This window comes from Oncorhynchus gorbuscha, linkage group LG23, assembly GCF_021184085.1.
Source record: "Oncorhynchus gorbuscha isolate QuinsamMale2020 ecotype Even-year linkage group LG23, OgorEven_v1.0, whole genome shotgun sequence".
Lineage (NCBI taxonomy): Eukaryota > Metazoa > Chordata > Actinopteri > Salmoniformes > Salmonidae > Oncorhynchus > Oncorhynchus gorbuscha.
The window spans coordinates 67,243,940-67,256,732 of NC_060195.1; the positions used below are offsets into that span (position 1 = coordinate 67,243,940).

The window sequence follows — 12,793 nt, forward strand, 5'->3', positions numbered from 1 at the left end:
AGATGCTTGGAATTTAGAGTGGTAGAAAATGGCTTTAGCAGCAGAGACAGAGGAGGAAAATGTAGAGAGGAGGGAGTGAAAGGATGCCAGGTCCGCAGGGAGGCGAGTTTTCCTCCATTTCCACTCGGCTGCCCGGAGCCCTGTTCTGTGAGCTCGCAATGAGTCGTCGAGCCACGGAGCGGGAGGGGAGGACCGAGCCGGCCTGGAGGATAGGGGACATAGACAGTCAAAGGATGCAGAAAGGGAGGAGAGGAGGGTTGAGGAGGCAGGTCAGGAGATAGGTTGGAGAAGGTTTGAGCAGAGGGAAGAGATGATAGGATGGAAGAGGAGAGAGTAGCGGGGGAGAGAGAGCGAAGGTTGGGACGGCGCGATACCATCCGAGTAGGGGCAGTGTGGGAGGTGTTGGATGAGAGCGAGAGGGAAAAGGATACAAGGTAGTGGTCGGAGACTTGGAGGGGAGTTGCAATGAGGTTAGTGGAAGAACAGCATCTAGTAAAGATGAGGTCGAGCGTATTGCCTGCCTTGTGAGTAGGGGGGGAAGGTGAGAGGGTGAGGTCAAAAGAGGAGAGGAGTGGAAAGAAGGAGGCAGAGAGGAATGAGTCAAAGGTAGACGTGGGGAGGTTAAAGTCGCCCAGCACGGTGAGAGGTGAGCCGTCCTCAGGAAAGGAGCTTATCAAGGCATCAAGCTCATTGATGAACTCTCAGAGGGAACCTGGAGGGCGATAAATGATAAGGATGTTAAGCTTGAAAGGGCTGGTAACTGTGACAGTATGGAATTCAAAGGAGGCGATAGACAGATGGGTAAGGGGAGAAAGAGAGAATGACCACTTGGGAGAGATGAGGATCCCGGTGCCACCACCCCGCTGACCAGAAGCTCTCGGGGTGTGCGAGAACACGTGGGCGGACGAAGAGAGAGCAGTAGGAGTAGCAGTGTTGTCTGTGGTGATCCATGTTTCCGTCAGTGCCAAGAAGTCGGGGGACTGGAGGGAGGCATAGGCTGAGATGAACTCTGCCTTGTTGGCCGCAGATCGGCAGTTCCAGAGGCTACCGGAGACCTGGAACTCCGCGTGGGTCGTGCACGCTGGGACCACCAGATTAGGGTGGCCGCGGCCACGCGGTGTGGAGCGTTTGTATGGTCTGTGCAGAGAGGAGAGAACAGGGATAGACAGACACATAGTTGACAGGCTACAGAAGAGGCTACGCTAATGCAAAGGAGATTGGAATGACAAGTGGACTACACGTCTCGAATGTTCAGAAAGTTAAGCTTACGTAGCAAGAATCTTATTGACTAAAATGATTAAAATGATACAGTACTGCTGAAGTAGGCTAGCTGGCAGTGGCTGCGTTGTTGACTTTGTAGGCTAGCTGGCAGTGGCTGTGTTGTTGACACTACACTAATCAAGTCGTTCCGTTGAGTGTAATAGTTTCTGCAGTGCTGCTATTCGGGGGGCTAGCTGGCTAGCTAGCAGTGTTGTTTACGTTACGTTACGTTGCGTTAAAAGAACGACAATAGCTGGCTAGCTAACCTAGAAAATCGCTCTAGACTACACAATTATCTTTGAAACAAAGACGGCTATGTAGCTAGCTAGCAGAGTCTCCTACGTTAAGGACGACAAATAGCTGGCTAGCTAACCTCGGTAAATTAAGATAATCACTCTAAGACTACACACTCTAAACTACACAATTATCTTGGATACGAAGACAGCAAAGACAGCTATGTAGCTAGCTAACACTACACTAATCAAGTCGTTCAGTTGAGTGTAATAGTTTCAACAGTGCTGCTAATCGGTGGGCGTTTGCTAGCTGGCTAGCTGGCTAGCTGCTGGGCAAATAGCAGTGAAGACTACGTTAGGACGATGAAATACAATAATTATGCAATTATCTTTGATACAAAGACGGCTATGTAGCTAGCTAAGAAGAAATTGCTAAGATTAGACAAATCAAACCGTTGTACTATAATGAAATGTAATGAAATGTAATGAAAAAGTTATACTACCTGCGGAGCGAAGTGCCGATGCAACATGTTATATGTGTTGAATTTGTCAGCCACCGCAGACTCAATAGGGCTTCAGACTCAATAGGGCTTCAGACTCAATAGGTCTTCAGACTATTGGGCTTCAGACTCAATATGGTTTCAGACTCAATAGGGTTTCAGACTCAATAGTGCTTCAGACTCAATAGTGCTTCAGACTTTATTGGGCTTCAGACTCAATAGGGCTTCAGACTCAATAGGGCTTTAGACTCAATATGGCTTCAGACTCAATAATGCTTCAGATTCAATAGGGCTTCAGAGTCAATAGGGTTTCAGAGTCAATAGGGCGTCAGACTCTATTGGGCTTCAGACTCAACAGGGCTTCAGACTCAACAGGGCTTTAGACTCAATGGGGCTTTAGACTCAATGGGGCTTTAGACTATTGTGCTTCAGACTCAATAGGGCTTCAGACTCAATAGGGCTTCAGAGTCAATAGGGCTTCAGACTCTATTGGGCTTCAGACTCAATATGGCTTCAGATGCAATAGTGCTTCAGACTCTATTGGGCTTCAGATTATATTGGGCTTCCGACTCTATTGGGCTTCCGACTCAATAGGGCTTCAGACTCAATAGGGATTCAGACTCAATAGGGATTCAGACTCAATATAGTTTCTGACTCAATAGGGCTTCAGACTCAATAGGGCTTCAGACGCAATAGGGTTTCTGACTCAATAGCGCTTCAGACTCAATAGCGCTTCAGACGCAATAGTACTTCAGACTCTATTAGGCTTCAGATTATATTGAGCTTCAGACTCTTTTGGGCTTCAGATTCTATTGGGCTTCAGACTCTTTTGGGCTTCAGATTCTATTGGGCTTCAGACTCTATTGTGTTTCAGATTCAATATGGCTTCAGACACAATAGTGATTCAGACTCTATTGGGCTTCAGAGTCAATAGGGATTCAGAGTCAATAGGGCTTCAGAGTCAATAGGGATTCAGAGTCAATAGGGCTTCAGAGTCAATAGGGCTTCAGAGTCAATAGGGCTTTAGAGTCAATAGGGATTCAGACTCAATAGGGATTCAGACTCAATAGGGTTTCTGACTCAATAGGGCTTCAGACTCAATAGGGTTTCTGACTCAATAGGGCTTCAGACTCAATAGCGCTTCAGACGCAATAGTACTTCAGACTCTATTAGGCTTCAGATTATATTGGGCTTCAGACTCTTTTGGGCTTCAGATTCTATTGGGCTTCAGACTCAATATGGCTTCAGATGCAATAGTGCTTCAGACTCTATTGGGCTTCAGATTATATTGAGCTTCCGACTCTATTGGGCTTCCGACTCAATAGGGCTTCAGACTCAATAGGGATTCAGACTCAATAGGGATTCAGACTCAATAGAGTTTCTGACTCAATAGGGCTTCAGACTCAATAGGGCTTCAGACGCAATAGGGTTTCTGACTCAATAGCGCTTCAGACTCAATAGCGCTTCAGACGCAATAGTACTTCAGACTCTATTAGGCTTCAGATTATATTGAGCATCAGACTCTTTTGGGCTTCAGATTCTATTGGGCTTCAGACTCTTTTGGGCTTCAGATTCTATTGGGCTTCAGACTCTATTGTGCTTCAGATTCAATATGGCTTCAGACACAATAGTGATTCAGACTCTATTGGGCTTCAGAGTCAATAGGGCTTCAGAGTCAATAGGGCTTCAGAGTCAATAGTGCTTCAGAATCAATAGGGCTTCTGTCTCAACAGGGCATCTGACCCAATAGGGCTTCTGGACTTCTCATGTCTGCATTGGTTATTTTTCATTTTCACATGACACACACATCACACACCACAACAACCCATGCCATCATAAGTAGGGCAACTTTCATTGGTCTGTTCCTCCTGGTCAGGTCACATGGTCAGGGATCGATAACCATGGCAGCTTTGCAGTCTATCAACGTGGTGAAGAGGTCCAGTATTTTAGCTCTCTCTTCATAGCAGAACAGCAGGAAGTAACATGACACCTGTGTCACTCTGACTGACCTTACTGCCAGCTTCCACTCCTCTGGGTACATTTTATTACAATCCAGACTCTTTTGCCAAACAATGTCACTGTGTTCACTGTGACTCGGCTGAGGTAGGAAACTGAACGCTTCCCTAGGCACAAAATGGCTCCGACCCGTCCTTTATCCTCACGGCAGCCAGGCACATGAAGAATATGATTGATGCTGAATTTGAAAGGATTAAACGGCGAGGAGAAAAGCCCAACATGGGAGGTGATAGCGGTAATGTTTCCCCCGTGCAGGAGAGAGAGGAGAGGAGCGACTCCGGCTTCGGCGCACTTCAACGAGACACAAAGCAGGAAATCTGTTGCGGCAACGAGCCAGAGGAAGTTGAATTAAGGGAGAGACACAAGAGAAGAGAAGGATTCCCCAGGGACTAGAGACAACACAGGTCTCTCTCTCTCTCTCTCTCTCTCTCTCTCTCTCTCTCTCTCTCTCTCTCTCTCTCTCTCTCTCTCTCTCTCTCTCTCTCTCTCTCTCTCTCTCTCTCAGGTAAACTCATTAGAGAGGGGTTTAAATCCTCTCTTATTATCAAAGGTAAAGGGATAATCCAACCACTACCTGCTGAAGGGGAGCTGTTAGACCAGGATGGGCTTCTGACAACACAGAGAGGTGAGGAGAGGAGGAGAGGAGAGGAGAGGAGAGGAGAGGAGGGGAGGAGAGGAGGGGGGGAGGGGAGGAGGAGAGGGAGAGGAGAGGAGATGAAGAGAGGAGAGGAGGAGAGGAGGTGAGGAGAGGAAGAGAGGAGGGGAAGAGAGGTGGAGAAAGTAAAGGAGAGGAGGAGCGATGAGGAAGAGAGGTGGGGAAAGGAGAGGAGAGGAGGAGTGATGAGGAAGAGAGGTGGGGAAAGGAGAGGAGGAGAGGAGAGGAGAGGAGGAGAGGAGAGGAGAGGAAGAGAGGTGGGGAAAGGAGAGGAGAGGAGGAGCGATGAGGAAGAGAGGTGGAGAAAGGAGAGGACGAGATATGAGGAGGAGAGGAGGGGAGGAGGGGATAGAAGGGGATAAGAGAAGTGAGGAGAGGAGGGGAGGGACAGGAAGAGAAGAAGAGAGGAGGAGAGGAGAGATGAAGAGGAAGAGATGAGGAGAGGAGAGGAGAGAGAGGAGGGAGTGGAGAGGAAGGAGAGGAGAGGAGAGGAGAGGGAGAGGAGAGGAGAGAGAGGAGAGGAGAGGAAGAGATGAGGGAGAGGAGAGGAGAGGAGAGGAGAGGAGAGAGAGAGGAGAGGAGAGGAGAGGAGAGGAGAGGAGAGGAGAGGAGAGGAGAGGAGAGGAGAGGAGAGGAGAGGAGAGGGGGAATAAGAAAAGAGTAGAGAACAGAGAAGAGAAGTGGGAGATAAGTGGAGAGACCAGGAGGAATCTGAACCTATATAAACATCTCTTTCTATACAGTAAAGTGCAAGGTCCCCTTTAAGAGAGAAACGCATGTAGGTAGATCAGAATCTATTTCAGTTGAATTGAATCACTCATATCTGAGTGGTTACAGTGTGAGGGAGTGAGAGAGAGAGTAAGAGAGAGAGATATATATATATATATATATATATATATATATATATATATATATATATAGAGAGAGAGAGAGAGAGAGAGAGAGAGAGAGAGAGAGAGAGAGAGAGAGAGAGAGAGAGAGAGAGAGAGAGATGAGTGATAGAGAGAGAGATAGAGAGCAGGTATGGGTGAGATTCGGAGGTAGAATAACCAGTGACTCCTTCCTCTCCCTCCTCTCCTTCCTCTCCCTCCTCTCCTTGCTCTCTGAGGTCCAATGAGGCGAACTTAAGAGGGCTGAGAAGGGGAAGTGTTTTCGTTGCGTGTTCCACCACCCTCAGCATCCATCCCTCCCACTCTCTGACTCTCTGACGCACACATAGCGTACATCCATCCATAGCTGTGGCTGCATACTGGCAGGCCCACAGAGACTGAGAGAACCTTTGAACTCGCTATTAAAAAAGTGTTCAGGGACTTTGAGCAGGAACCTCTGGGCTCCTTCCACATGGTTCTGGATAGAACGCAACCTACATCGTTGGCCGTGAAAGCTAAGAAACTGCAGGAGGAGTTGGGCCCATTAGCATTCCTACATAAGTTATGTTTATAAAAAGACATAAGGTATTTGTTATCTTTATGTTAAGTCATTGCTCATCCCTAAGCGATGATCAAGTTCAACCTACTGCATGATTTAAATAAAGTCCAAGTTAAATCATATACAGTATTATATGCTAATGAGGGTTATGTTCATTTCACAACTCGGCAAGCTCATGCATCTGTAAAGTGTGTGTGGTCGTTATGCAAGACTACCCCGGCAAACACCCATACAAACTTAAAACCACTTTGAACCGAACCCGATCATTCTGGTGCTGTCAGTCAGACACAGAGAAGAGAGAGGAGAAAATTTTCCTGAATGGCTTGTGATGGTGATGAAGTAGAAGTCCTTGTGGCCAATGAAAGAAGAGCGTGAGGGGTGAGGGGGGAATGCAATCCAGGGAAGGAGTAATCACCCAGTCCTGAGCGTTAAAGAGAAAGTATGTGTCTCTCCCTCGTCTCTCCTGGGAGCCACGGCCATGGGCAACACTATGTGGCTTATTGAAACTGATCCCTTTAAACAGAGAGCAAATTGAAAATCTCTTTCCCTCTCCTCTCTGCTCACTCGGGTGGCGCAATTAAAGGAGACAATTGCTGTTTAGTATTAGGTTTAAGGCTCTGGCTCTCTTTTCTCTCCTCTGTGGCGCCTTGAAACCATCTATTACTTCAAAGCCCCCCACTTCTGTCCCAAAGCCCAACACAGTACAGGCCTGGTAATGACTTTCATAGACGTGTCTGATGCCAACCATCCCGGCAATGTGATTGGTGGAAAACGGAGGGCTGGGGGAGGAAAAGAGCAAAGCGGAGGCAACCTTTCTCGGCTAATGACACTCTCCAGTCTCCACACAGCGTCCTTCAGACACCCCAAAAGTCATCTTGTTCACTGAATTCATTGTAGCCCTAGCCCTCCACTTGAAAGACTCATTAAGGGAAATCAAATGAATCCGCCAGACCAGATTGATGAATACTCCTCCTTAACTCATTTGTAGAAATCACATTTTCCTACTTTTATAATGAAATGAAATCCCCTTTCGAGCAATGTCTCGAACAAAATATTATGTGAAGCCACATGAAGCAAGACAGATAGACATTCTAAATGTCCTGAGTCTTACCCTAGTCCCTTTTGGTGACACCCAAACAAGTTGTTTGTCATCTAGACCTACGCTCTAGATGACAAAGGTGCTGCATAGATCCTAAAAGGGTTCCTCGTGGAATCAAAAAAGGGTTCTACATGGAACCAAAAAGGGTTTTCCTATGGGGACACTTGAAGAACCCTTTTAGGACCCTTTTTTTCTAAGAGTGCACTGTAGACTTCATCCTGGGTTTATAATGAGTGTTGTTGGTCCCAGTGTGAGTTGAGAGTATCTCACCTCCGTCGATGTCCTCGCTGCCAAAATGGTTCCTGTAGAAGAGCATGAGCTCCATCTTGTAGCACTTGTAGAGGGTCACGAGGCAGATCAACAACAACAAGATGGCCCCCAAGCCTCCCGCCAGCTCCACTGTGTACATAAGCTCTGCTGTGAGAGAAGGGAGGAGGAGAGAGGGGGGGAAGAAAAAGAGGGAGAAAAAGAGATAGAGAAGACAATAATGTTTACTTCACTAATCTTTCTTTATCAAATCCAAAAAGCAAGCACACTCACCAAATACATCCTCAAACACAGCATGGTGTCACTGCTTATGGTCTCTGGATACTTCATTAGCACAGAAGCTTCATAACATGATTTAGAACATAAGGGAGATCGAGCCAGACTCCAGCTAGCTTCTAGCATGCTAACAGGGTTCCTAGCTACCACTCCCATTGATTAACCTTCAACTATGCTTATGCTTAGCTAAGCTAAGCTAACCAACCCAAATCTTGGGTCACTGAGTCCTAGTTCATCAACTAGTCTATAGGTAGCCCCCCCCCCCTAAAACAATAATACTTTGCGTGAACTACTTCTCCTAAGAAGGACTCTATTTGGTGATTAGACCACAGCAACGCACCAGCCCAGGTCATAGCCTGAAGGCCCCAGCTATAGCACACGACTGGCCAAGGGCTGGTGGTGACCTCCCGTTGACAAGGGAAGCTCCATTAAAGGTGTAACGCTGTAAGGGCACCAAACCAAGCAAGCCAAGTCATTAGAGCAGGAATATAATGTAGACTGACACAAGGCTGTGTCCCACATGGCAACCTATTCCCTATGTAGTGCTCTACCTTTGACCAGGGCCAATAGAGCTTTGGTCAAAAGTCATGACCTATGTGAGGAAGAGGGCGTCATTTGAGACATAGCCTCGGAGAGAGGTGGAGCGAACTCTTTTACCCCCTCAGCCATCCATCATCCTCCCAGAGCTGACAGGATCTCCCAGGACCATCAACAGTAAATTCCATGAGACACTGATCTCAGTAAATACACCCCACCACAACTCTGTCCGTCTGAAAGCCTGAGTGTCGAGGTAACTCAGGCACAATGCTATCCTTCCCAGGTTCCATTTAGAATGCTGTAGTACTGTACATTGAGGCTGTGGCAGTGTATGGTAGTGGAGTTGCTTCATGCTGTAGGTTCAGTGGAGGGGTGTGCACTGCAAGGCTCTGGTTCTGCTGATTTCCGTACTTATCTCTTAACTAGGGACTGAGTTCTACTGCCAGTTGTGTGGACTGCTAACATGAAAGCTGTCTACTAAATTGATACATTTTCAGGTCAATGTGTCGTGTTTTCCTAAGTTCTGGGGGATCAAACCCTTTTGGTTTCAATAAGAAAGCAAGGAGCCATGGTCGGCAAATCATCACTCTTCAACGCTTTTTAGGCCATAAGATCTACATTTTTCTGAGACATAACAAGGACAATGATGTTTTCATCTCAGCCTATAACCACAAGGACTTGAAGAGACGTTCGCTAGCCAAACAGTACACCACAACAATACACAGAGATACAGTTATTATTCTGGTCCCTAGAAGCAGTTGAGATTCTTTTCATCTTGTTGTCTCAAATCCCCCTTCTTTTAAAGACTCCTTCTGCGAATATCTAGAGCAATGGCCTTTCATTTCAAAGACACATTTAAGCTTTAAAACATTCACTGGACTGAGACAGCCATCTCTGTAAACCACCCAGGGCTGTGAACATGAGACCCATCAAGATCTTTTATTATAAGAATAAGAGATAACGACCCAGGTCGCAAGCTGATCCATTTTTATCATTTGAACGCTGCAGAAGTGTTGTTTGGTGTGAGACAGCCATCAGTGGTAAGCCAGAAGTGTTTTGGTGTGAGACAGCCATCAGTGGTAAGCCAGAAGTGTTTTGGTGTGAGACAGCCATCAGTGGTAAGCCAGAAGTGTTGTTTTGGTGTGAGACAGCCATCAATGGTAAGCCAGAAGTGTTGTTTTGGTGTGAGACAGCCATCAGTGGTAAGCCAGGAGTGTTGTTTTGGTGTGAGACAGCCATCAGTGGTAAGCCAGGAGTGTTTTTTGGTGTGAGACAGCCATCAGTGGTAAGCCAGAAGTGTTTTGGTGTTAGTCAGCCATCAGTGGTAAGCCAGAAGTGTTGTTATGGTGTGAGACAACCATCAGTGGTAAGCCAGAAGTGTTTTGGTGTGAGACAGCCATCAGTGGTAAGCCAGAAGTGTTTTGGTGTGAGACAGCCATCAGTGGTAAGCCAGAAGTGTTTTGGTGTGAGACAGCCATCAGTGGTAAGCCAGAAGTGTTTTGGTGTGAGATAGCCATCAGTGGTAAGCCAGAAGTGTTTTGGTGTGAGACAGCCATCAGTGGTAAGCCAGAAGTGTTTTGGTGTGAGACAGCCATCAGTGGTAAGCCAGGAGTGTTGTTTTGGTGTGAGACAGCCATCAGTGGTAAGCCAGGAGTGTTTTTTTGGTGTGAGACAGCCATCAGTGGTAAGCCAGAAGTGTTTTGGTGTGAGACAGCCATCAGTGGTAAGCCAGAAGTGTTTTGGTGTGAGACATCCATCAGTGGTAAGCCAGAAGTGTTTTGGTGTGAGACAGCCATCTGTGGTAAGCCAGAAGTGTTTTGGTGTGAGACAGCCATCAGTGGTAAGCCAGAAGTGTTTTGGTGTGAGACAGCCATATTTGGTAAGCCAGAAGTGTTTTGGTGTGAGACAGCCATCAGTGGTAAGCCAGAAGTGTTTTGGTGTGAGACAGCCATCAGTGGTAAGCCAGAAGTGTTTTGGTGTGAGACAGCCATCAGTGGTAAGCCAGAAGTGTTTTGGTGTGAGACAGCCATATTTGGTAAGCCAGAAGTGTTTTGGTGTGAGACAGCCATCAGTGGTAAGCCAGGAGTGTTGTTTTGGTGTGAGACAGCCATCAGTGGTAAGCCAGGAGTGTTTTTTTGGTGTGAGACAGCCATCAGTGGTAAGCCAGAAGTGTTTTGGTGTTAGTCAGCCATCAGTGGTAAGCCAGAAGTGTTGTTATGGTGTGAGACAACCATCAGTGGTAAGCCAGAAGTGTTTTGGTGTGAGACAGCCATCAGTGGTAAGCCAGAAGTGTTTTGGTGTGAGACAGCCATCAGTGGTAAGCCAGAAGTGTTTTGGTGTGAGACAGCCATCAGTGGTAAGCCAGAAGTGTTTTGGTGTGAGATAGCCATCAGTGGTAAGCCAGAAGTGTTTTGGTGTGAGACAGCCATCAGTGGTAAGCCAGAAGTGTTTTGGTGTGAGACAGCCATCAGTGGTAAGCCAGGAGTGTTGTTTTGGTGTGAGACAGCCATCAGTGGTAAGCCAGGAGTGTTTTTTTGGTGTGAGACAGCCATCAGTGGTAAGCCAGAAGTGTTTTGGTGTTAGTCAGCCATCAGTGGTAAGCCAGAAGTGTTGTTATGGTGTGAGACAACCATCAGTGGTAAGCCAGAAGTGTTTTGGTGTGAGACAGCCATCAGTGGTAAGCCAGAAGTGTTTTGGTGTGAGACAGCCATCAGTGGTAAGCCAGAAGTGTTTTGGTGTGAGACAGCCATCAGTGGTAAGCCAGAAGTGTTTTGGTGTGAGATAGCCATCAGTGGTAAGCCAGAAGTGTTTTGGTGTGAGACAGCCATCAGTGGTAAGCCAGAAGTGTTTTGGTGTGAGACAGCCATCAGTGGTAAGCCAGGAGTGTTGTTTTGGTGTGAGACAGCCATCAGTGGTAAGCCAGGAGTGCTTTTTTGGTGTGAGACAGCCATCAGTGGTAAGCCAGAAGTGTTTTGGTGTGAGACAGCCATCAGTGGTAAGCCAGAAGTGTTTTGGTGTGAGACAGCCATCAGTGGTAAGCCAGAAGTGTTTTGGTGTGAGACAGCCATCAGTGGTAAGCCAGAAGTGTTTTGGTGTGAGACAGCCATCTGTGGTAAGCCAGAAGTGTTTTGGTGTGAGACAGCCATCAGTGGTAAGCCAGAAGTGTTTTGGTGTGAGACAGCCATATTTGGTAAGCCAGAAGTGTTTTGGTGTGAGACAGCCATCAGTGGTAAGCCAGAAGTGTTTTGGTGTGAGACAGCCATCAGTGGTAAGCCAGAAGTGTTTTGGTGTGAGACAGCCATATTTGGTAAGCCAGAAGTGTTTTGGTGTGAGACAGCCATCAGTGGTAAGCCAGAAGTGTTTTAGTGTGAGACAGCCATCAATGGTAAGCCAGAAGTGTTGTTATGGTGTGAGACAGCCATCAGTGGTAAGCCAGAAGTGTTTTGGTGTGAGACAGCCATCAGTGGTAAGCCAGAAGTGTTTTGGTGTGAGACAACCATCAGTGGTAAGCCAGAAGTGTTTTGGTGTGAGACAGCCATCAGTGGTAAGCCAGAAGTGTTTTGGTGTGAGACAGCCATCAGTGGTAAGCCAGAAGTGTTTTGGTGTTAGTCAGCCATAAGGCTGTGGCGGTCATGAAATGTTGAAAGCTGGTGATTGTCAAGCAAATAACTGTCATTCTCACGGTAATTGACCGTTAATTAAAATAAACACATTTAGCATCTCCTGGCTTCCACACAGCCTACAAGCCACTGATGCAGATCTTTGGAACATCTACATTCAAAAAAGTTTAATAAATCCATATAATATAGCCTACACATTCACAATAAACCCATTATTTATTTTAGACAGGTTTAAAGAAGCATGATATGGGGAAAATGTATATTTGAGAAGAACAGAATAGCAGACTCTGAGTCGTCCTTGCGTTAGGTCCTGATCTGACTATGCCAAATGGCTGTGAGCTACACTAGTTAAGATTTGCTTAGAATTCTGTGTCATTATTTTATAGCATGAAGAATACAATTGAACATAGCTGAATAAAATAGAAAATATATTTTCTCCAAATGATTTGAGGGAGTGCTCACATGCGGCTATTCTGTGTGGAGGTTCACAAAGAAACAGGAACTCCTACAGTATCTGCTTAATTTACAGTTATTAATGTTACCTGCTGTTCTACAAATGTTGGGCGATATATTTTGATTTTTAATACATTGTAAGGCTGCATGATGCGACTCTAATGATGATTTGAAAAAAGTTGCTTGAAAGGCCTGAGCTGCGCTTTATTTTTTTATGCGCACACATCGGGGACGCAACTGTGCGCGTCCTTATCCAATTCCGATTCCATATTGACGATATCGGAAGAACTGTCCACAGGCATTGTTTCTTATGCTGGGCATCATTCACAGGTGATAATATATCATTCACAAGTGACAGGCTAATATTGTCACCCATCACACTATTCTTGATTTAATCTGGTCTTTACATATACTAAATAATATATGTGTGACATTTGTTTAGATTTAGA

General features: G+C 46.3%; 1 protein-coding gene across 2 annotated transcripts in view; it reads right to left on the bottom strand.

Moving 5' to 3' along the window:
• LOC124011352 (interleukin-1 receptor accessory protein-like 1-B) overlaps nt 1–12,793 on the bottom strand; it is a 444,356-nt gene that overhangs the window by 48,627 nt on the left and 382,936 nt on the right. For both annotated transcript variants that reach the window (XM_046324642.1, XM_046324641.1), the window contains exon 9: nt 7,462–7,608. In XM_046324642.1, coding sequence (XP_046180598.1) covers nt 7,462–7,608 — 147 coding nt within the window. The remainder of the gene's footprint in view (nt 1–7,461; nt 7,609–12,793) is intronic.